Below are 25,444 nucleotides of genomic sequence, written 5' to 3'. Positions count from 1 at the left end.
TGCATCAATAGCTAGTAACCAAGTAACTCAATGAGGAGTTAAACTGCTTTCCTAACACTTAGGAATGTGCATTAGGGCCTTGTTGATATATACAAGTCATAACAAGGAAAGCTTTCTTAGCCATTACTCCATCCTCTGCCACCACATGCATTCCTTGCAGCATGTGCTTCCACTTTTGTGCCATTGTCTTTAAACAGTATTCTCTGGGATTATATCTTCCCCAGGGAACTTGGGGATGCTTAAAGTCATTTACCACCCCCCCCCCCCCCCCCCGGCGTAAAGGAAAAAAAATGTCACTGACAGGAAGTTTTCCTAACATTTAGCCCAAGTTAATCTCCTCATTCCTTGTTAAATCCCCTTGCACAATGCCAGATAATTGACTTCCTTCATGCTTTCAAAATATATATCTGCAGCTATGAAACTGCTTCCTTTCTCTAGTATTATCAGGCTTTACAGGATATTTCACAAACCTCTCAAAAGTTCCTGGGATAATAAAGGGGAGGGGGGCAGTAGTACATATATTTTTGTTCCTGGTGTTCTCTGCACTGCCCGTTGTTGATACCCAAGCTCCTGGTATTTGTTTTATTCATGCTGAGACGATGGTATTCATTTGAGGCACTCATCTGAGTTAATGAAGTGCTGCAGTCAATACAAGAAAGCAAATACTTTGCAACTTGTGCATTGTTCATAGTGTAGAAGGCTTAAAACGCACATGGACTCTTAAAAATCTTCCTTGGTGATGGCAGACAACTCCACCTACTCCTCTCTGATCTCTCAGTCCTCTGGGGCCTATATCCATCTCCTCCTGTCTTGTGCAAACTCTTTCCATCTCATCACATCTTAACACGGAAACTGATCTGGAAGGGATAGGTCATCTTTTCATCATTGCCTTGGTCTCCATTAAGGTCTGACACCATCCACCTCAGGCCCCAAAATCTGTGTCACATGTCTTCTTTCATCAGTTCTGGCAGTATGCCCTGCCCATTTCATTCTCTGTTCTCTTATCTTGCCCAAGATATCAGGTCTTTTGTAGTGGTCCACAAGTTCTTAATTACGTTTTTTCCTCCATATTCCATTTTCTTGTATTGTATCAGATATTTTCTTTTGCATTTTTTTCAAACATTTTCAGCCTTTCAGGATCTAGGATTCACAGCCACAAAAAAGGACAGATTGAATAATGGTATTATAAAGCTGGATTTTAAGATTTCTTAAGATTTTCCTTGAGCCTGGATAAAATAATAGCATCAACAGGCATATATTAATACTATAAATTATTGCCTTGATTTCTTCAGTTATGCAACTGTCCTCAGTGAGCAGTGTTTTTGGATATTTAGATTTCTCTACTTTTTCCCCATTATCATTCCCCATCCTCATCTACCTGTATTCTTGAACTTTATTTCTGGATGCAATCAGGTATTTACTCTTGCCAATATTGATAGCAAGCCCAATTTCTTTGGCATTTGACTCTATGATCTCTGTACTCTTTTGTACTGTTTCCATTTCATCTCCTACTATGCAGGCATTGTCTGCATATGCAAATACCTGGTAGAGTCTATTTAGCTACAGATGGCCTCAACAGCTTTTATGGATTTTCTCAGCATCAAGCTGAAAGCATTGATAACAGTGAATCCCCCTTGCCTGAGCCTGCTATTGATTTCCAATAACCTCCAGGTCCTTCTCTGCAGTGCTGCAATCTGGTCTTCAACCCTAGATTTCTATTGGGTCTGATGGCATTTCCTCTATTCTCACATAACTCTTTGATCCTTCAGTACACATCTTCGTATGGTGTACCAGATTCCTGGGCATTCCAAACCCCACCATGACTGACCAAAGTGACTCTCTTCTAGTACTGTACAATCATAAGCTTTAAGGAAGTCTATGTGAAAGATGTACATCAAGGTTTACAATTTCTCTGTTTCTTTTCCAGCAATAAATCTCATTGAGAGCACCTGATCACCCATCGATGTGTCCCTTGAACCCACCCTGGTAATCTCCCACAATTTCTTGAAGATATAGGAGCAGTTGGTTTACCAGCTGAGAAAAAGAAAAAAATATTTTGTATGCTGTGCATACTAAAAGGAGATGCCCAGCAGAAGCAGAAGCAGCAGCAGCAATTTGTTACTATATTTCCATGCATAAATTGCACTCCAGTTTCCAGCAGCTGGGGTTTTGTTTTTTGGGTTTGTTTGGGAGTTTTTTTGGGAGGGCGGGCAGGAGGGAAAAAGGTGCATGGTATATTCAAGAAAATATGGTAGTTTGGCTTGCTGTTATTGAAAATTAACTGACCTCCATTTTAGAATTTAGAGTGGCACACGTGGCTTACCTCTCCATAACAAAAGGAATGAACAAAGGCTCTTTCATGAACAAAGGCTCTTTTATAGATACTGAAGCTGATCTACAGGAAGTATTGTTTTACTACATGTACAATATGTAAACAATAATCTGCTGAACTAATTCTACTGTGTATCATTGAGGCCACAGTGTTTTTGGAGGGGGTTTAATTAAATTAATAATGCAATCTTATATAGACTGATGTAATGAGAGCATTTAAAAGACTAAAGGCAATATCTTTTTGAGCCATAAAGACAAATAGTACTGGCAAACATAGCAAGAAACTTCCATAGATATCCTTAATCAAGTTCCTAATTCCTGCTTCAGGCAGATCTGATCCCTTGCCACTGTCAGAATTAAAAAAAAGTACACACAAACTGGACTGACCACTAGATCAGATCGGAAGGGGCACAAACCAGCTAAACCAGTAATTCTGGCTGCACTCTTCAGTGGGCCCATGTATGAGACAAAGTGGCTGTAAACCTTAAATCATAAGAAATGGTAACTTCCCTGCAATTTCGCCTTCAAAACAAAGAGGAAATTCACTGCATTTGCAAAAGAATTAATCCTACACCCAGCACTGGCCCACAAGTTCCATTATTTATGGAGCTGGGAGTGGTATTTCCAGAACAGTTGCAACCCATCTCCAAATTTGCTTACCTACCAGAAACTACTGGGTAAGGGTAAGTTTATAAAACTCTACTCTTAAAAGAAAAAAGGAGGGGGGGGGGGGGGAAAGAAAAAAAGAAAAACCCAGTGGTTTCATATACATGGGACTAAATGTCAACATGCTATTTTATTTTTTGTTTTAGCAAGAGGGAGGGAAACAGACAGACAGACACAGTGTGGATGAGTATATATACCTGTTGCATACAGACCCCAAAAATGAAGAGTAATAGTTTAAAATGTTGGACAAGAAACCCTTATCTAAAAAAAAAAAAAAGCCATGAAGAGACTGTTTTACTGGACTGATATTTCAAAACAACTGTTGGATTATTAAACTCCCTGCATTTCCCAGGAAGTTTTTCATAAGACTATGAACGTTCCAAAAGATAAGATGACCATAGTTCCACTTCATTACCCTTCTAAAAAGGAAGAATTTACCTGTTAAATGTTGTATACAGGTTTGTACTTAGAAAATGGTTTGCACTAATAATTAACCTTCTGCAAATGATCACGTTAGTGAATGGACAAAGAAAGCAATCAGAGAAGGATACATTACTCTATAAATAACTTTTATTACATGCATTTTGTAATCAAAATAAGCGAGCTTCAAAAATGCCGACAAACAAGAAAATGTGTAGTGACATGTCTGCAACTAAAATGAAGTCTTAGTAAGAAAAGGCTTCACTAACGCACTGTGCCGTAAGTTTTTGCCAAGACAATTGGAGTATCATTTGAAAAAAGCCACCCTCAAAACTTCAGTTTTACAGAATCAGACTAAGCAGTTACTGTGTGAAAACAGTGCATGTTGTACGTGTGTTTTACAGACAGAACTCTCCACCTCTTCCATGGCAGTTACAAGTGTCTTCTCTCAGAATGAGGCAGCTGTCCACAGATTTTTGACAAAAGCCTCCAAAGCACATACCATAACAGTTTGCTGGAATCAGTATCGTTTTCAGAAAGGTCTCCCTTTACCACTAGGTATTAGTCTCAGTGATACATGTATGTTGAAGTTGGCACAGCAACAAAGAGCAGTGAGTAACTTATGAAACCAATATGCCAGTTGGAGACCAGACTTCACCAAATAAAATGGGCATTTGTATTTCAGAGCATGAGACAACACACACAAGGCATGGCCACCCACATGTGGAACATTTTATGTGTCCTCCTGTACTCTTCAAGGTAAGGAAATGTTTACCCCACTGTGAAACCTTCACTACACCAAGCTACCCAAACCACAAGCAACAAAAAGTCCACAAGAGTTGCAAGTCACTAAGATACCTGCTGTTCAAATATACCACTGAAGTGCTCAGATGAAAAAAATCTCATGTTGGCAAGCCACTTAATGCTATTTTGCCAGTTCTCTAACAAAAATAATTGCGAGCAATATAGTTGGGTGGGGGCAGGGACTGTCAGTTTTATGAAGCTCTAGCATTAACCAAATCTCAGTCCTGTAGCCATGGGGGGTACACCCACATCCCCCAGGCTGGTGACATTTCCTGGGCTAGAGTAAGCAATCAAGGATCCACTTCCAAGACCCCTAGCAGCAGGAAGTCCTGTGTACGATCTATTTTGGTTCCATAAAAGGACAGACCAATACATGCAGTTAAGAGATCAAAAGGGGTTAGAGTTCAACTCATGAGTTTCTCCTGCGAGGTTGCCAACACTATTTGAATATATAACCTTTTTGTATTTAAGAGAGAAAAAAAAAAAAATGTTTTTAGGTGTTAGTAAAAGAGAGAGTTCACAGCATGCCATTACTTATTTGTTTTATTCCTGGCTTATAAAATACCCTGCAAAACTACTTGTATCCAGGTAAAAGAAGTAGTCATGAAGAAAAAGCCCCCAAGCAGCTAACTTCCTTAAGAATATTAGAACCAGGTCTCTGAAAAAAAGGGAATTACTAATTTTCAAAAATCTTTCAAGAGCCTCATTTTTATGGGCCCAGGCTTCAGAAGTTCTTGCAATTTCCCTTTCAAGGCAAGGGGGAGGGAGGTGGGGTTGGGGGGAAACTGTACCCAAGGAATACAAATACTCTTGGGTACAGTAGGAATACAATACTAGGAAAACAAACAAATTAAACAATCCCATGCAGGAGCTATGGCAAGCATAGTGTATTCTTTTACTCTCAAGAGATTATATTCTCTTACTGTTGAGGAGTTCTGGTAGACACCCAGAGTCTTAACACCAGTTTAAAAGCCTTCAAAATGATGGTGGGGGGCACTTTAAACTAAGGTTCGAACAAGCTTTAAAGCACCCACACCACCATTTTGAAGTGCAGGGATGCCAAATATACATGACGCTGAAGCTGCAGCAGTGCGCTCATTAGCACACTCCAGCAGACTCAGTTAATTGAGTTTGCTCCAATTTGTGCCAATTAGCACACACTGGACATGCATGTAAATGCCCAAGGAATCTCAATATCATTTACAAAATAGACCTTTTAAGATTAAAATTTCATGATTCAACTGTAAATTCTGCTTGGTTTCTAACTCCACCCTAAGCAACAGACTCCATGCTTTTTTGCAGAGTCTGTGCTTTTTCTCTTGACCTCACCTGAAAAAAAAAAAAAAAAAAAAATCAAAAAAAAAAATCAAAAAAAAAAATCACGGTTTCTGCAAAAAAATCCCGATTGTGATTTCAGTAGGTCCCAATATATCACAATGCAGTCCCAATCTTGCCTGCTCCTTCCAGGTGCACTGTAAGTTAGAAACTTTGGCATGTTCCAACACCACTTTTTTTTTTTAAATGGTGGTACAAGCACCAAGGTAAAAAATGCTTTTGTTCTCCCCTCTAACTCAATCATGAAGTACCTGGTGTATAGTTTTTCTCCAAATATACCTGCACAAGGTGTTTGCTACTGAATTCATCCTTAAGAGACCCTCCTCCTTTTACAATTCAACATTTAGTTTCACTGTGCACCAAGACCATCAAAGCAGTTTCTTTGATCTGGTCAACAGCAGGAATCCTTTGCATTTTACAGCCACAGTGACTGCAATATCAGAGGCAAGCAATTTTTAAGTCATCATAGTACAGTACATGTTTGAGTTTGTTTTACCCTCCATTATGGGCCAGATCCAAAACCAATGAAAGGAAGAGAACCTTACTGCTTCTGCTTAGTGTTAATAGGAGGCATGTTATTAAGTTTCATTGGACCAAAAAAAAAAAAAAAAGGATTGGACAGATTCTTGGACAAAAGGCGCATTAGTAGCTATTGACTGTGAGTTAGGGTTACAGCCTCCAAATTAGAACTTTCTAGATCTTAAATGATGTAGGTTGCAAGTGAGAAAGGGACAGTGGAAAGAAACCCTAGTCATACTCAGTTTACTATGCCCTTAGGGCATCCACTTTCTGCCACTATGTAACACCAATATTGGGCAAGATGGACCTATGGTCTGACCCAGGAAGTGGTAATTGGTATGTTCTTATTGAGAACTAGAGGCACTTGGATGCTTGAGTCCCCAACTGAACACAGCATAACTGCCAAACCCTGACGCATGCCAGAGCACATTGTTGAACAGGTGCTACAGAGGCAGAAACAGTACAGCCAATCACATTACAAGATTTTAAATGATGACTTTCATCTCTTGTGTATGCTTTGTTTTCTTCCCTCCCTCCCCCAACAAGTTACCTTTTACTCTATGCTACTGTTCAGTTTGGACCACAACAAGAACAGCAAAGTCAACATAGCAGTCCTTTTCCATTTTACTTGCCATGGTAAAGGGGGGTTAAGTCCATACAGGAGGGCAGAACTTACAGGTGTGGCAGGTGTCTAATCTTATGCAAACAGACTCCCTCACAAGAGATACTCTGCTCTCTTAAGTAAATATCTAAAAAAAATTAAGCATCTGATCAGTTTACTCTATATATAAGGAGGAAGTACATTTATGACAGGACATAGTTAATGATAAATGTAGTTCCATATGGACAATTAAGTGGAATAATCCTCTATTTACAATGGCCAATATGCCAGACTCCACTAGTGATTAGTTTTGCAGCCAGACCCAACATTTTCCCATGTCAGTGGACTTGAGGGAGGCCATCATCCTGCTCTCTAACCTGGCTGCAATGTTCAGCATTTATCAATATCATAGATCACAAATGGATGGAGTTCACACTTAGCCAATTTGCAGATGACATCAAGTTGGGTGGATCTGCAAAACCACTGGAGGGTAGGCTAGGAACCAGAATGATCTTGATTGCAGACCACTTCTCCAGTCTATCCATCATATGAGAGTCAAAAACAAGTGCAAAGTCCTGCACTTGTGACAGACAACTGCATGCACAAATACAAAACGAGAACTGTGGCTAGGTAGTAGTACTACAGAGAAGAAGGACCTAAGGGTAACAGTAAACTATAAACTGAATACAAGTCAACAGCATGCTCTTGTTACAAAAGCCAACAGCATACTAGGTTGTATCAGCAAGAAAAGTGCTTGCAAATCAAGGGACTTGATTCAGCTGCTCTACTCAGTGCAGTGGAAGCCTCACCTGGAGTACTGTCCAGTTCTGGACCCCACACTTCAAGAAGTATGTGGACAAATTTGAAAGAGTCCAGAACTAAAAAAAAAAGTCTTGCTTTCTGGGTCCCTGATTTTTAAGAGGAAAGGCTGAAAGAACTAGGGTAATTTAGCCTGGAGAAGATAAGACTGGGGTGAAAGATTTGATAACAGTCTTCAAATACCTGGTGGGCAATCAGGGAAAAGATGAAGATAGGCTAATCTCTGTGGCTGTAGAGAACAAGACTAGAAATAACGGCCTCAAGCTTCAGCAGGGATAGGTTGGAGATCTGAAGAACTTTCTGATTATGGGGGTGGGCAAGCATTGGAACAGGATACCTAAAGCAACTGGGGAATCTCCATCATTGGAAGACTGAGAGCAGGGTGGGCAGACGTTTAGCAGGGATAGTTTGGTCAGGGACGATCCTGCCTTGAGCAGGGAGCTGGACTAGAAGACCTTGTGATATCCCTAGCAGCCCTACTTTCCTATAATCCCTTTTGCGCATTATAGAAAAAGTAGGGCTGGAAGGGACCTCTGGAGGTCATCTAGTCAAACTTGGGAGGCAGGAATCACCTTATACAAACCATACTGTACAAACCCTTGTCTAACCTATGATTAAAACTATGCAGTCAACCCTGACAACCACAAGGCACAGCACCTTAACCTGCCACAGGTTAGGCCGGGGGGGGGGTAAGTGTCCTGCTGCTGCAAGCATCGTTAAAAATGCACCCAAAGAAATCTAAGGAAGAGGTCCATAAAGAAAAGGCAATACCCCCCACAATCTGTACCAATCTGATCATGGGGTAAAAAATTCTTTCCTGACCCTAAATATGGCAAATCAGTCTGACCCCAAGTGGAAGGGCAAGACCCTCTAGCCAGGAACTTCTCAGTTTTGGTCCCAGAAAATGGTTAAAGCTACAACCCACAAGCACCTCCAGAAGTCAGATGTTCCCATCTGGAGGGGAGGGAGAAAGAAGTGAATTTATCCATGTTGCGTATTTTTTAATATGCATTTTAAAGCATGACCAGCTACCTAAGTTTTAAGTTTCTCTTTTCGTCTTAAACAGGGTGCAACAACATTGTACATCATCTTTTACCATCTACATACAAGATGTTATGAAGAGCTTAAAATGTAGCCTGTACCATCAAGAAACTTTCAGTTTGTGGATCAGCATGTTTCAAAGGCAAGAACTTCAAAACTAATTACTGTATTGTCACAGAATTCTAACTGATGTTAACAGGCATTATGCATCTCACCATCCTATTGAGCTGATAGAGCATGGGTGGGCACCTATTTGGGCTGGAGGGTCACTTAAGAGTTTTGGTGAGCCGTTGTGGACTGGGCAGGGGCAGGGGGGCTGACCCAGCCTAGAGCAATGGGTGGGGGGTAGAAAAAGAACAGAGGGGCAACCCATTGATCCTATCCAACCAGCTGCCAGGGGCACTGGCAGGACCCCCACAGGCAGGGGGCACTTGGCCAGATGGATGGAGTAGGGCCAGGATCATGGGGCAGTGACAGAATGGGGAAAGGGCAAGAGCTGTAATATGCTCCCTGTACATCCCTGCAACTGGCACCAGTTCTTCAGGCAGGAACATGTGGAGAACAGATCTTAGCTCTGCCCCAGGCCCCGACCCCACGCTCTCACCGCCCCAGGAGGGATCTGCTGCGAGCTGGATAGAATCCCTTGGTGGGCTGGATCTGACCCACAGGCCATATTTTGCCCACCTGTGATAATGTGACAGTAAATCACTGGTTTTATGAGAAATGCAACTCCAGACTGACACACTAAGCAACACTTTACTGCATTATGGTGCTTACATCTTCTGGAATAAAGTATCCTTAAACTCCATGTTATTTTTATACTCTATAATAAAAGACAATGTTCAAATAGACGACAGGTGATTATTGGGCAATAGGTACAGATCTACTGTGACTTCCATCATGACACAGGTCATCAAAATTCAGACTGATCCCTGCACAGGTTTCAAAAACTTTGGATAGAATCTACTACATCCCTAAGGCAATTGTTCTGATGGTCAAGGCTCCTCATTAAAAATTCTGAACCTAGTTTCCAGTCTAATTTGTTTAACTTCAGATTTCAGCTACCCAATGTTATACCCTGTTAATTAAAAAGGCTATAAAAATCATCTCCCCATTGAAGGTGCTTATAGCTAGTGATCAAAATCACCACTAATTCTTCTGAGGGAAGGTTGAAAGTAAAGGGCCCCACTTGCTCCTCCTAGCCACAGTTCTCACTGGAAGGCAGATTTTCCAGGCCTCTAATCCATGTTGTAGTTGGGTTCAGAACCCTTATTAGCTTCTCAACATCCTTAAAAAAAAAAAAGCAAAAGCTATCATCTCACATGCTACATGCCTAGGCCACGTGTTTATTTCCACCAGCCTTCCCATCCAAGGACTGCATTTGACCACAACCACAGTATCATACTAACTAACCACTCATGACTCCAGACTTATAAAGCATGATGGCTTTCTGGGGAAAAGGTCTTGTAATAAGCCTGTGTTGACTGCTATGAAACTATACTGCCATCATACACCTTTCCATGTGTTGTATCCCAACATTCATCCTGGTGAAAAGCCAGTAGGCACAAGTGAAAGAAAGTGTTATTGTATGACATACCTTGCATCCATATATGACGTTACCTGTACACAGTACCAATACCTTTAAATTATATAAAGCCATTCCAAACCAAATCCTTCAGACGGTAGTTCATCTTAAAAACACACCTCTCTATAATGGAAACATAGTCCTGCTGGGATTCTTTTTTTATTTCAAGGTATCACAACCTTAATACCAAAATTTTCAATACACATTTCAAGTATGTATGCATAGCACTATCCCTAGCTACCCTATCCCATGCAATGTCATATCACACATTTAAAGAGAACAATTTGAAAGACTTACTGTTCAAATACAAGCAAATCTCAGTTCAACTAAGCTGAACTGCATTACAAAATACTGCTCTTGCTTTCCAAAGTTAAAAGTTTGTTTAAAAAAACAAACAAACAAACAAAAAAACATTAAAAAGCTAGGAATTGCTGAAGGAAGGTGAAAGAATGGATTGCTATTCTCTTAAAAGGTTTTAATGAGTCATTTCAAAGTTACCTATACAAGAAATAATATAATTCAGAGCCAGATATTCAGCTGTTTCACACACTAGGATAGTTTTTATAGGATACATTCAGCTTTCCTTCTGTACCATACACAAAACTTTCAGTGTACAACATGTAGATGCAACTCAGTATATTAGCAAAAAAAAATCCCCCCCAAAAAACGCGCACACACACACTTTACAGATGACAAAGTCAAGTAATCTTATTTCCAAAACATTCTACACAACTTAGGGTGTGACCAACAATCCAAGTTAATGGCATTTTTTATCAACAGTTTAAGCTAATGATAGTCTTCTACAGGGAGTCTATCAATTGATTTAAGAAAAATCTAATGACTCAGTTTCCCTACTAGTCGCAACCTACAAGAGACGTAAGTCTCCTCTATGTCACAAGCCCTATTAATTCTTGACAGAAGTCTTCATTTTTCTTCCCCAGAGTGAAAGGAGGCATTAAAGTTGTGGCACTAGACCAGTTGTTTTAATTGAAACCCCATACAAAGCTCCTCATTTGGAGTTCAACTACAAGCAGCATTACATGGGCTTTCCCCCCCCCCCCTCCCCCTTTCCTTTTCTGGGCACATTTACTTTACACAAAAATTAAAATGTGCAGAAAGTTCCAGTCATATGTACTAACTGGGATGTCAGGATGTCTATTTACTTCTACAGAAGTTTGTTGTGGTATCATGCGATTGTGCAATGGAGAAAGAGGGAATATATGCATGTGTACTGAAGCCACGAGATAACCAGCCTTTGACAGCATCATATAAACTAGATTAAAGTGTTGGCTCCAAAAAGCAAGTTTTCCTTAAAAAAAGGAAGCAAAACAAAACAAGAAAACCCAATAACAAAAGTTCCTATAGATCAGTTTATTTTAGGTACTCATCTAAAGCATTACAATGGCTACATTTCTTTTTTCCTTTCATTAAAATCTCCATATAATGTTTCCCTTTTACAAAAAAGCAAAAAAGGGGCTTATGGCTAAGTAAGCTTGGGATACAATAGTGACAGTTTCTGGCAACTTCTAGATGGAAGTTCAAAAGCTAGGCGAGGTGTTTTGTAGTGTGTATATTTCAGAGTTCTGATTCTCAACGTTCCAATTGCTCATGGGGAATAAGTCTACAATTACTGAGGGATGGGCAATTACTAGGTGACCTATGCTTATACCCAATTCACACACAAAAGACTCTTTTCTTAAGTTGCAATGGCATAGAAGGCCTACTTAAATAAATGTACAGAGGACAATAAAAATTAAGACCTGATAAGCCCTTCATGTTCATGGAATCCTAGAATAAATACTAGGTTTAATTAAAAAATGTATATGAAAGCATGATGAACATACTGAATGTTAACCTTAGTCTGAGTTTCAATTAATTTAAAGACATAAAATTAGAAGGTAAGGGGAAAAAAATAAAATAAATCACAAAAATATTAAAAAAAGTCTCTACAATAATTTTAGGCAAGGAAATAACTAGTATTAAAACTCCAATTCAGTACTAAATTTCAGTGGTGGTGGCCATTAAGTCTAGATATTCAACATGCAATATGACTTTAGTAGCTATTTTCAAAACATATACAGGTTGCATTGACTTTTTTTTTTTTTTACACTGACGTTTTTTATCCCTGAAATTCATCTTAGGCTGTTTTACACCAATTAATTGCACATCTTGGCAAATCTCTACATGGTTATAAGACTAGTAAAAGGATCCTGAATGTTTCTATATGGTTTGATTAACTGTTGTTGACTAAGCCAGAATTGTTTTCAAACTGAAGACTACACTAAACTTGTTAAATTTTGGCTTTCTCCACACTAGCTGTGGAAGCAGTATTAGAAACTGCCTTGGTTAGAGTCAAACTCAAAATGTGGCAGAACTAAGTTCTTCCTGATTAAATTGTGTGGCAGTAGAACACCTTGCCCTTTTCCTGCAAGCCATCCAATTTTCAGTATCCAAGTCTCACTACAGTCAGACTCTGAAAAATCTGAGATTTCATTGTGTGCATCTTTTGACCTAGAAAAAGTACCAACTCTTTGAATTAATCTGCAGCTCATCTTAACAGAGGCCATGACACACTGAAGCTTCTCTAGTGGGTTAGTGGACAAAGACTCTCTCATAACATTTCTTTTTACGATTGACCATGTTCATTTGCTCTTAAAGGTTGCAATAAAAAAAACAAAAAAAAAAAACTTTCAGTGTTTGGGGCATTAATAATCTTTGTTAACATGCATCAGCTAATAAAAAGCAAGCTTAAAACAAAAATCTTAAACTTTAGACTGCCTCAGTTTTGTCACCTGGTGACAGAGGAACCACTTTACTGCAACAAAGCAAAAGCAAAAGAGCACAGGTCTATATAAATACTTGGTTTCTCCTGCATGCTCATTCTAGGTCCAAGTCAGACACAATAATAAACTCTCAAAACCCACAGTCTTTCCCCCACCCACATAACTGCCTAGATATCCAGCTACTTACAGAGGAAATGGGCAGGGTGAACCCCACTGTGTAGAGAACAGTGGATGTGATGGTACTGTCATGGTACGGATACTTGATGCTGTCATCATTACAGAAAAAGCCTCTCTGATACGGCTTTATTTTGGCCAAGTTTAGAACACCAAGGGGTAAGCCAGCTGTTGGGGGAAAAGACACAAATGGTTAAATCAAAATTCACATGTAAGCAGATACAGAGGAAGCTAGTGAACATGCAAAAACTCAGGTTTTCCCACCCATCCCATCAGCGACTTGCAAATGTGTTTAACAAAAAAAACCACGTCATGCACACACTTATCCACCATTTTTACAACCAACATAAACATTTCTTAATTAGGAGCTATCCACAATGTCACCTGCCAACAACTGCAGAAGTTGGAGAAAAGTACAGAATTCAGAATCCTTTGATTAAAATGTTCCCACGCACAAAGTTCTAGCTCAAGAAATCAATACACCACCTATACATTACTGCAACTTTCATTTGGGATAATAATGGGTGCATCTATACATTCTTTTATATGCACCTAAATGTTATGCGCATTACAGCGATTTAAGTGCAAAGTTAGGCATGGATAACCTAAAATCTCCATTTTTAAGGCACATTAAGGATGCATACACGTAGACCCACACCCTTAATGTACTTTACAATTGGCACATGTAGATGTGCCCAATGAAAGGCAAAATCTGGCCCTATTTCTTTCTTCCACACCCCATAATATTGGCTTCTGACTGACTTGCCAAAGCTATTCTCATTTCAAGTAGAGCTGACAAGCAAGGACTACAAGTGACCAAGAACATTTTGTTAAGATCCCCCCAGGTGAAAAAAAACGGATAAGTGAAAAAAAAATAGATAAGTTAACATAATCATGCAAATGGTTCTGAAAGGAGAGGGGAAATAAAAGCTTTTAGACAGAAACAAGACATTTGTATGCCTTGAAATGACCTTAAGCCAAAAGTCAGTCCAATTTGTATATCTTTAAGAAAGAGACTTTATGCAATTAAGAGACTTTTAAAAAGTGGGACTCCTACAAGATGTGATACTACATATTTAGGGCTCTTTGGGTCACATTTGTTTGCATCAGACCCCAAAATATAATTTCTACTCTTTTTACAACATTTCAGTTCTGGTTTTTGACAAGCCAGCCTTTCTCAATTAGCTTATTAAGATGAACTTTCACAGTTGTGGTCAGCCTGTATGCTTTACTGCTGGGTTACTGAAGGCAATTCATATGCGGATATACAAGACAGTTCATTATTATTTTCTTCTTATTTCCCTACAAAGTAACTTCTGGACTTTTTCCATGCTCTCTCCTCTATGCAATTTTGTATATAATTAACTGAAAAATAGTCAAGATTGATAGGGTCTTTTTAAAAGAGAACAACCATCACTGACATATAAGGTTCTCTGTATACTAATTGTCCAGCAGAAAGAGATGTTCAATTGTTAATGCCTGATCAGCTGAAGTCAAAAAGCATGTTTAACTTAGAATTTTCTTATGTTTCTTAAAAGCAGGTAATAAACAATACAAAAGTACTGGTCACTGTATTAACATGAATATAAATGTGTTACTTAACCCAGTCTTAATAGACAACATAAGAATTCATTTCCAAACCAGGCTGAAGGACCAGGGAGGGAAGATTATGCCAACTGCTTTCCAAATAAAGCCATGTTCATTAATCCTTAATGAGACGCCTTAGATCATCCCAGTTAGAGTGCCTTGACAATGTGACAGCTGGTAAGAGACTCACACAATCCCTAGAGTTCACAAGTCTTAAATCCATGGAGTGTTGCCACCTTCAAGAGTTACACTACGCCCCTTGCATTACCATGGTAATATGACAAAAGAGGAGGTTACAATGGTCTTCTATTGCTGAGGCTACAAGGTTATTTACTAAACTCTTCCTCCTTGTTTTACAAAGGTCATAGTAAACAACAGTTAGAAACATTTATAAGGCAGTCATAATTATTGTAGCAGCAAACATGGGGGGGGTAAAGGAAGAGGAAGCACAAAAGCACTGCTGTTCTTAGAACAGTAATGGTACAAAAATGCAAAAATTTTCTTCACTAGATTAAATAAATAAAAATAGTGCCACATGTTGACTTGAATTGGCGATACTCATTTCTTTGAATTGACTTGACACTGCGAAGTTGCCATAGGAATTTCATAGCTAGGGTCCAATTCCGCAGACAAGCAGACAGATAAAACGCATCTTTATGATGAAAGTTCAGCATAAAAAGTATGCATGCATGCTGGAAGGCTAGGCTAGTCTTACAAGTATTGATCTTGGTGATTAGGTCTGTAGGAGTTTATGGGTTCCTGTGAAGTATCAATGAACTTGTTCCAGAAGAATGTGAAGTCCTATAGATAGGCCATATTTTCTGTTAGGTTTTACAGTTTGGGGCTAGCAGAAGCAGTTGCTTGAACATCAAACCAAGCAATGCTATTGTGAAGGAGACAATTACAGTCACTTAAAAATCATGTACTTAGCTCAGGGGCGAGCAATTATTTTGGGAAGTGGGCCGCTTACTGAGTTTTGGCAAGCCATTGAAGGCTGCATGACAGGCAGCCCAGGGCAGATAGATATTAAATTTTCTAAATTTTTTAGGGGCCCCATGGGCCGGATAGAACAGCCTGGCGGGCCACATTTTACCCACCCCGACTTAGCTAGATAAGGACTCTCAAATGGGCAACACACTACCCTGCCAATGGCTTTGTGTAACCTATACAAGCATCTGCAAGGACATAGGAAAACTGAATACAGACCCGAAAGTTCTTCAGGTTTGCTTAAGGCCACTAAAATCAAATATACTAGGGTACCTGCAGTAAAGTTGTGACCCCATGGATATTAAAGGAATTTTGCCAGGATTTTTGGTTTACTTATCATAGTTTAAGCTGTTCTTCAGAAAGCATTAACATCTGACCTCTAGCATCTCCCTCCCCTCACTTTGGTCCTCAAGAGCACACAATGATCTGTGCAGGTCTCTTAAGAGAGCTTTAAAAAGCTCCCTCAATACCACAAGACCTAATACAGACATGGTGGCAAAATGAACAAGGATGCTTAAATGTTGAAGGAGCACACATTTTGTTAAAGGAAATGTTTGTTTTGGAATCCCAGGTCATCACAAACTTGTGAGCAAGTCAGAGAAAACCTAAGGGTGCTTGTAGTTGTGCCGCAAAGCTGCTCTAACACTGTAATTACAGCATGCCGGAGCAGATTCAATTAAATAGAGCCTCCTGGAGTGTGGCAATTACCACACTCCAGCCAGCCTCTGTATCCCCACACTTCAAAATGGCAGTGGGGGCACTTGAACTAAAGCTTGTTTGACAGGCTTTAGTTCAAGCGCCCCCACCGCCATTTTGAAACACGAGGACACAGATACATGAGATGTTGTGGCATTTTAATTAAAGCATGTTCTGGAGCCGCTCTAATTAAAGCACCCTTCCCCCCCCCCATCCCTGGAGCATGTGTAAAAGTGCCACAAGGTTCGGAAATAGTGTGTTAGGTTTTATGGCAAGCCAAAGGCCATACTGCTGCACACAACTTGAAATTAAAGGGTTTTTTAATTGTATAAGTTTCAGCAGTAAGAGATCAAGCCTCCTTCACAAAAAAGAAAGAAACTATAGGATATTTTGTCTTTCAAGTATTTCTTTTGTCTGACATGTTACAGATGAAGTGTCAGAGAATTCAGCTTAAAAAACAAACGTGAATGGTGACAAAATCTGGTTAAATGTTTCTTCTTTCAATTGCTGCCTTATTCTTTATAGGAACCTCTCTCTGGGATAATTCCTGGTTTTGGAAAAAGTTCTCACAGATTTTTATGGTGCCTCTGTATTTAAATATAAACACCTCTCATTTTTATTCCTTTCTGGGTTTTCCTTTTCCATTTTAAAAGGAATGTGCCTTGTCCTGCTGTATAAAAAAAATGCCATCAAATAAGACACCCTGATTAGGTTAGGACTGAAAAAGCACTTTCTAAACAGTGTTTAGGTAGCACATACAGTGTTAAGAAACTAGAAAGTATGTTTACTTTTAAACCATAACTACTATAAAAAGCAGCAAATGAGAGGGTTGGGTTGGTTGAGGCCAGTTTCACAAAAGTCCCTCCACATTCACTTGTACTCTGTGCTACACCAAGACTTTAAATATATATTTAATGTGAGAAACTAGAAAGGTCAGTGGGCCAAACATTCCAGTCTCCAGCTTTGCCTGCTTTCAGTCTAATGACTTAGGTTAGCTATAAAGTGTGTGCACACCATTTAGACTGTAGTAGAATTATACATAGAATCTCTCAAGTTGCCCAGCAACTAGGAAGGGCATTTGCTTGGGGGGGGGGGGGGGAAGAAACACCAAACCAAAATCTGGTTGGGAACAAACAATTTTTTTATATTATTATTGCTCATTGTATTTGTGGTGAAAGAGGGTGTCATTTTGTGAGTCGATACAGATGCTCTAGAGATTCTCACAGGAACCTGAAACAATCTGGCACTGTAGGGTCAATGGTCTGTACTATCTCCAAGCATCGAGTACTTCACTTGTTACAAACTCTAAAGGGATCAGAGGATGCTCACCACTCCTGAAGAGTATCTAGCTATTCAGATCTGTTTTCCTTAGTGCAGTGAAGAGTTTCTCAACACATACAGTGGAAAAGGAAAACAAACCTAGTGGAAGAACATGAGAGTTTGTGCATCACTGACACTGTACTAGAATTACACTACTGATTTCTCACGTGGGATGCCGTGGGGGAAACTAGGTAAGACAAAAAAGCACAGCCCCCCACTTCCCAACAGCCCCTACTTTGATTGCCCCTAGACTCCAAGTAGCATACTCTGCTACACGTGGACAGATGTGGGGCCTTGTTTTCAGCCCAGCTCATTCCCCTGCCCTTCCCATGCTCTAGGAGCTGGTGGGAGGGGCAGCAGGGGCAGGTGGCTCCTGCATTCAAGTCTCCAGAGTAACCACAGCAACAAGGACTGCATTCATGGCCTCAGATTGGGTCCAGGGCAGGGAGGGTGCAATTAGCAGAAGGAATGGGACACAAAAGCATTCTGCCCCCACCACCTTCACTTAATACCAGCAACCACTGGCATCCCCTCCTGCAGGGGTATCTGACTCCTTCAGGGGTCTGAGTGACCCACCCCAAACCAGCCCCTCCAAGCAGCTCCTGCCAGTGCCAAGCACCATGCACCACGCTATGCTCTTGGGGTGCCTTCCCTGTTGCTACTGCCTGCCCTGCCAGATCTTTTTAAGCATGTCACAGTATGTAAGAAGATAAGTATGGGAAGAAGTAAATTCATATTTAAACAGGGTGCCACAAAATTCGAAAGAATTCAGGGAGGATGCCTCAAGTCTGAAAAGACTGAATCACTGAATCGCACAGTAAAGCTAGCCTCTCTTGTGTGCTAACCCCCGTCTTATCATCAAGCAACAGCTTCCTTCCTTACCCAACCAGAATCAGTTCTCGTCTAACTTTCAGCTGCAAGGAAGACTTAATACTATCTTCCTTTGGACCACAAACCACTAGGATCCTTTGCAGAGCCTAATCAGGATGATGAACAAAAGCAATTCAGCAACAAATTATTTTCAGGTTCTGAACACCCTGGTCTGCTGCAGCCCAGAACTGCTTAAAACCAAAAAACACCAAAAAAAACAAACAAACAACACACACACACACACACACAAAAAAAACTTCCCTTAGATCAAAGCTTCTAAGTATTTTGGAAGTTACTAACCATCTACTGCCATTCGTTACCCTCCCCTAAAACGTAAGAGCAGCAGACCCTGGCCTATCAAACTACCAGAGGCTCGGACCTTGCTCATGCTTCAGAGTACTGTGGAAGTAGCATACCCCACTTTTAGAATCATCTTACAGACTGCCCAGCAAGTGGCACACAGTCAAATATAAGGGTACAGAAGGGTTGCCGAGACATATAGGCCATGTGTAGATGAAATGAGGGGCGCGTGTGCACGACATTAAGTAGGTTAAATGCTTTTTGCACCGCTTTAATGGTGTTGGTGTTTGCATGTGGTGGTGGCATACTGCGCACTAATTCCAGCCACTGTAGCAAATTTGTTGGCGAAATGCGCCTTAAATGACTTGGGGCACAGCAAACTAAAACTCTGAGTTTTAGTTTGCTGCTCTACAGCCGTGGAGCCGAGCACCAGGCTCCAAGCAGCTCAGGGACTCTGCAGGAAGCCTGTGCAGGAAGTCTGGCAGCAGCCCAGGAAGGCAGGCTCTGCCCAAGGGGAAAAAAAAGGTGGCGAGCCTGATTCCCCGCCTCTTCCCCTAGAGCCTGCCTGACCTGCACAGGGGCCCAGTGCTTCCCTCTGCACCGAGCTGGGTGCCTGCAGGTGGGTGCTGCTATGGCAGGAAGCACCATGCGCCCCCGCAGCCCAGGGACCGCTCCACCCGCCAGGAGCTGGCCTTCCCTGCCCCACCGCCAAAGAGACAGGTAAATTTGGGAATGTGTACAACATGGGGGTTTAAAAAACAAAAAGGGCCCCAAATTGAAGTGGTGTTTTTAAAAACCCACTGCTTCAATTTAGGGCCTCCATTTCATCTACACATGTCCACAGTCTTTAAAAAGACAAGAATAAAATGGAAACATAGCATGAAGAAGTGCTATGACCCATGGTTTGAAGAAGTGATGTTGTAGGGGGTAGGGGAAGGTAGCCAAACATTTGCAAATGGTAGAGTTATGTACAGACAAGAATGCTTATGAGGGTAATGGCAGACCAGCCCGATTTATGTAGTGCTATTAAAAAACAAGCAGGAAGCTATTCTTACTCAGCTGCTGGACCAACAGAAGCTGGTGGGCAATACAAGATCCTTAGGACTGTGATCACTACAGATCATAATAAGTAGCTCCATGGACTTCAAGGGCAGTAATTCATCTTTGTTGAACAGACAAAATTTAGCGTGATAACAGCGAAGGAAGAAAGAAAGAATGGTAAAGAGAAGTCAGTTTTTAGAGTTCCCCATTCTACAGAAAGAGGAACGGCAAGAAACTGATTAGCCAAAGAAACATCCTTTAAAAAGAAAATGTCTAGGTTAAGAAGGCTGTTTAATGAAACTTAATTGCTAAATAACAACAGATCAATTAAGAACCAAATATTTACCAAAAGCATGTTGGGAAATACAAACTCAGTGCATTGATCAAACATCAGTTATTTTTCCTTCAAAACAGAAGAGAAATGCAAGCCAAATCTTTCATCTTTACAGTTACAACCACTACAGTGTTCAACATTTTAGTTAAATCCATACTGTTCAGATTGGTGGAAGTTGCGTTTAATTGTTTTCAAGCCTTGTAAATGAAAACTTACTCTAATTTAGAGTGTGATGAATCCTAGGAAATCATTCTGACACTGAAGAATCAATACAGCTTGGCAAAAGAAAGCATGGGATATAGTTATCAACTCTAAATAGCACATAAAGCCCCCACACACTTATGATTAGCCACTGTTCTTACTTGGTTGGCTATAACATGCTCCCAAGATATTCCAGCATTCACTGATGCCAGAAAACATTCACAGGAGACAGCATTAGACTGACAGTTTTCAGAACTGCTCCATTTTGCTTACAGATTCCAGAATTTATTTTACAGTTAGATTAAGACAAAAAATTTTAGAGATCTTCCATTTCTGGAGTATGTTAGTCACCAACATTTTACAGCTCAAAAGGAGAAAGATTCCTGCCTTTTTCTATCACTGGCCTTTCCTCTTTCTGTGACATTTTTAGAAAGATAAAAGAAAATGCATTATGAAGTAGCATTAGCACAATATTTTGTACAGAAGCAATACCCAAAGGAATGCCACAAGACAAGGTTATGAACAGTAAGCTTCTAGCACATGCTGTTATTCAGCATGAGGCAACAGCCTGGCAGGACCCATGAAGTGCTATTGTTATTGACAGCGTGACACTTCCCCCATCCCCAACTTAAATAGCTCCAAATAAAGCAGACATTGTGTATACACATGTGCTATTAACCCACCTGTTTCTCTAGTTCTTTTTAAATAAGCCAAATCATTGATTAGCGTTTGCTCTGAGCCAGCATAGATGAGTTACCAAAGAAAATCCTGGGAAACAATGTCCATGAAGTCTATAGCTTTAATAAAACTTTCTATATGAAGTGTTGTAATACTGAGAACAGATCAGTTAGCTACCTATAATATAGATGTTACAGTACATGGAAAAAATTCCATGCTATTATTAATCAACCAGTCACAAAAGGAAGAAGGAACTAAATGGATTTTTATTACCATGTAGTTTTATTACCAAACTCAAAAGTGAATATAGAGCTTACTGGAAGAGCTGCAGCAGATTGGGAAGAGGGTGATGAAAAAGAGATACGTGAATGAACTATGATTTTCCCAAGACAGAAAAAGTGGACTGATCTAGACAGTGTTCTGAATCAGTACACCCAAGCAGACCACATTCACGTTTGTCCAACTTAGAATCCACTCCTCCGGGTATCACAAGGGATTGCACAAAGATGGTGCACACCTCGTTGAGCTGATTTAAGCCCAATTACCTCCTGCCCATGGCAGGAGACCAGACTTGATGATCTTACAGGTCCGTTCTGGTCCTACTATTCTGTAAATCGCATCAGCAAATGTGTAGACACGCTAAGTCACATTAATGCAGTATAGTATGACCTGGAACGAACTTTAATCCCGAAAATCAGTCTGCACACCCGCATTAATGCGCCTTAGTGCGTGAACATGTAGATGTATGCCTAAAAATCACTTTAATGTGCATTAGGCATGCATAAAAGCACATGTAGACACACTCACTGAATATTAACCCTCCCTCCCCACCCCCACTCATTCCAACTTGACAGACAGTACATTCAAACTACTTTCACTCTCCATGCATGTAACTGACTTTTTAAACTGCAGAGAGCCACAAAAGGCTTTCCCTTCCCATGGCCCTTAAGAATATAAACACAATTCTCTGTTTAAACATGGTCTTTCAGAGTCAGGTTTTATAGCAGATAGCATTAAAAGCTACAATTTCCCCAAGCACAGTAGGCCTTCCCAAAGGCTATGCCATCATTCCATGCTTTGCATATTACTGTGCTACAGTATGTACAAGCTTATGTTAGTTGCAACCATGCTTTTCCTGGATGACCTAGGGTCTTCATAACCCAAGTCATTATTGGAATAGTATGCATGTTGGGGGGAGGGCAGATTCAACAAGGGTGCTGTCAAGGTGCCCTAGGGTGCCACATCTTTTCAAGGGTGCTATCACGTACCACGCAGTGTTTGCAAGCCTAAAAGTGCTAACGTGATTATCCCGGAGATTTCAAATGGGAATTCACAGTGTTAAAAAACACTTTGACCTGCTCTGGTCCGAGTTCTTTGTAACAGAATTGCTCTATTATTTTTCCATAGTAAAAACCAAAAAAAACTGAATACTATGAGCAGGCACATTCTGAGGGGAGCCTCAAGTCTGTAACAGTGGTCCTCAACTTAACTAATTCAAAGGAGTTGGTCTATACAGCTTCTGCTGCCCTGCCCACAATCTTCTTAGAAAGCATTTTTGCTTTTGAAGCTGAGCAAGTTCATTCAGTCAAGGTTCAAACCTCTATATAAACACTGTACTTTATGGTTTGAATACACAAAAATATTACTACTAAATTAAATCCATCTTCAACTTGTATATTTAAGACTAAAAAGAAGTTGGCAATTGGATGATCTCAGGGAACAAGTGTTTAGATTCAACAATATTTCCTTTACACAGGCTAAATATCTCCCCCCTTGAACATTAAACAGGAGCACTATAAACATTTATCAACAGATCAACAACAGCCATACCATACCATACCATATACACTTCAGATGTTAGTTAATAAGCACATGCTCTCTTTGTGAAGAAAATTTCAGCTTAAGCATGAAGATCACAGCAACATTAGAGGATAACAATTATTGGTGAAGTCTCAATTCTCAGAGCAAAAATTAGGATTTCAAAGAATGAAAACAGATGGAGAGAAAGTCAGGCTGTGTCTTTATCTATCCTTAGTAGTAGTAGGATTATGTATTTATATAAATATAATCCTACTGCTACTAAAGGAAGACACTGCCTTTGTTAGAGGCACATCCCTTCAATTAAGGTTCAGGAGCTTTCAGCTACCAGTGGAGATGGGACTCACTAGAATTCTTCCAAGAAGCCCAGAAATAGCTTTGGAAATACCATCGGTGTTCCCCCTCTTCCCCTTTTGACTTCAGACTAGTTACTTTTAAACATGCCCTGCAAAGGATACACAAGAAAATTGAATTTATGTCCTCTTTTGCTATTTAAACTTAAACTTGCTGTTAAGGTTAGGAGAGACAGAGACAGAAAATAAAAAATAAAACAAAAAACAAACCTGACATTTATAAGACAGTTAGAAGGCCGTGCCTAGGTAATGACATTCAAAATGCCCAGAGTAGAACTGATCTAAGTTACATGGTTTTCTGTAAGCGGCATAGTTTGAAATCAGTAGCAAACAGAACACATATTTGCCCTTGAAGGGGGAGGAGCTGTGTGCAAATCTTAGACTTTTTGCCATTTTTAAGCCAGTCTGTGTTGCCCAAACTTCTGTCATGTTACAGGTATAGATTGGTTTCCGATCACGTATACCAATAAACTTGTAGTGTCTGTGCCTGGCCTAAATGCTGCAATTTGTGTAGTAGTTGCCACACAACTTTTCCAGTTGAAAAGTTTAACGCTTAGTGGTACTAAATCCAATTTGAATTAGGACCAAGAAGTAGTTGTGCCCAGCTTTGACCCCACCATCCCATGCGTTTCTTCAGAGTGCACACTCCATCATGGAACAGCATATCACAACTCAGAGGGACTAGATTTCTTTAAGTCTAGATTACATCTGTATTGCTTCAGAAATGCTAAGCAAGGCAGTTATATTTGCATCTACACAACAGAGAAAGATATCAGGTGTTGGTATAACATTAGTGTTTTGTGCCAAAAAGAAAGATGTCCAGTTTCACCAATCTAGGGTTTGGAATCTATTGTCAACCACGTAAGTGCTTTTGCAAGCTTTCTGAAGATACAGTAAGAGACTTTACCAATGCCTTGATTTAAAAGAAAGGAAATTCTCAGACTTCACCTTAAAGCTTACAGAGCACATCCCCTAGGAGAGAAGGCCACACAACATCATCATCTTAAAATGGCTTGCCCATACTATCTTTTGTTATGATTTAAAACAAGCCCCAAAACACCACCACAGAACATCCAATACTTATTTACATTTATATTGCAGGTTTATTCTGACATACAGCTGGAATTCCAGACACGTTAGTTTATACACAACCACAGCATTGCCACCATTTTGACGCAACATATACTGGAAAAAATATTTTAAGGGAGTCCTGTTTCTCACGCACACACAATCACTGTGACAACTGAAGTGGTCATCTGTGATTAACTGGAAGATGGCAGATAAATTTGTCACCAACTTGAGATGGGACGGTAAGGCTGGGTCTATGTCCCCCTCCCTCCCCCACCCAAAAAAACGTTAAATAAAGGTTTGTATGTTCCATGGATAAAGTTCTTGGGTTTTTGTTTTTTGTTGGGTTGTTTTTTTTGGGGGGGGGGGTTTGGGGGGGGGGGAGGGGGGGTTGTCTAATCAGCATCATTAGTGTTTCTCAATACCTCTGAAATCCAGACAATTGTGTTTTAGAAGCCTACTGAAGGCAATAAAAGTATATTCCACAGGCTTCAACAGGCTTGGGAAAGGCCCCAATTTTTAGTAAAGTAGATTCTCAAGGGATAAGGCATAAAAACTCCATTTTCAGATATGGAAGAGCAGACTAGACAGAGTGTGCATATGGAACAGAGTTGAGTAGGGGTGCACCGATAGCGATTTTGGGGGCTGATACCGATAGCCGATATTTAAGGAGGCATATCAGCCAATACTGATCCGATTTCTGGGGTGGGGGGCTCCTGCCGGTGCATGCATCCTGGGAGGGCCCCCAGATCTGTGTGGGGTGGGCAGTTTGCAGCTGTGGGCTAGAGCCAGGGCTGTGCCAGACTCGTCTCAGCAGGGGGCTGGGCTTGGGCTAGGCAGCGACACTGGGACTAGGGCTATGGAAGGGGCTGCAACCACCACAAATTTCACCATAGCCCTGCTCCCAGCACTGCTGCAGCCTGCCCGAGGCACCCCTGGCTCAACCCCCACCTCCCCCCACATACCAAGAAGAGCAAGGGTTGTGCCAAGAGGGCAGCGGCGGTGCTGGAAGAGAGGCTATGGCAAAATCTGGGGTGGCTGCAGACCCCTCTATAGCCCTCCTCCCAGCACTGCTGCTGCCCACCCCGAGCCCAGCCCTGACCAAGAACCCAG

The 25,444-nt window shown here is 40.6% G+C and overlaps 1 protein-coding gene across 3 annotated transcripts in view; it reads right to left on the bottom strand.

The window, feature by feature from the left end:
- Positions 1-25,444, bottom strand: part of PLPP1 (phospholipid phosphatase 1) — a 112,638-nt gene that overhangs the window by 79,230 nt on the left and 7,964 nt on the right. For 2 of the 3 annotated variants that reach the window (XM_014594045.3, XM_059725178.1), the window contains one exon: positions 13,092-13,246. The exons of the other annotated variant lie outside the window; for it this stretch is intronic. In XM_014594045.3, the coding sequence (XP_014449531.1) occupies positions 13,092-13,246 (155 nt within the window). Of the gene's footprint in view, positions 1-13,091; positions 13,247-25,444 lie in introns of those variants that run through there. 3 annotated transcript variants of the gene reach the window in all.

Source organism: Alligator mississippiensis, chromosome 3 (genome assembly GCF_030867095.1).
Source record: "Alligator mississippiensis isolate rAllMis1 chromosome 3, rAllMis1, whole genome shotgun sequence".
NCBI lineage: Eukaryota > Metazoa > Chordata > Crocodylia > Alligatoridae > Alligator > Alligator mississippiensis.
The sequence above is the reverse complement of the archived record's forward strand: the minus strand, read 5'-3'. Positions and strand labels throughout refer to the sequence as shown.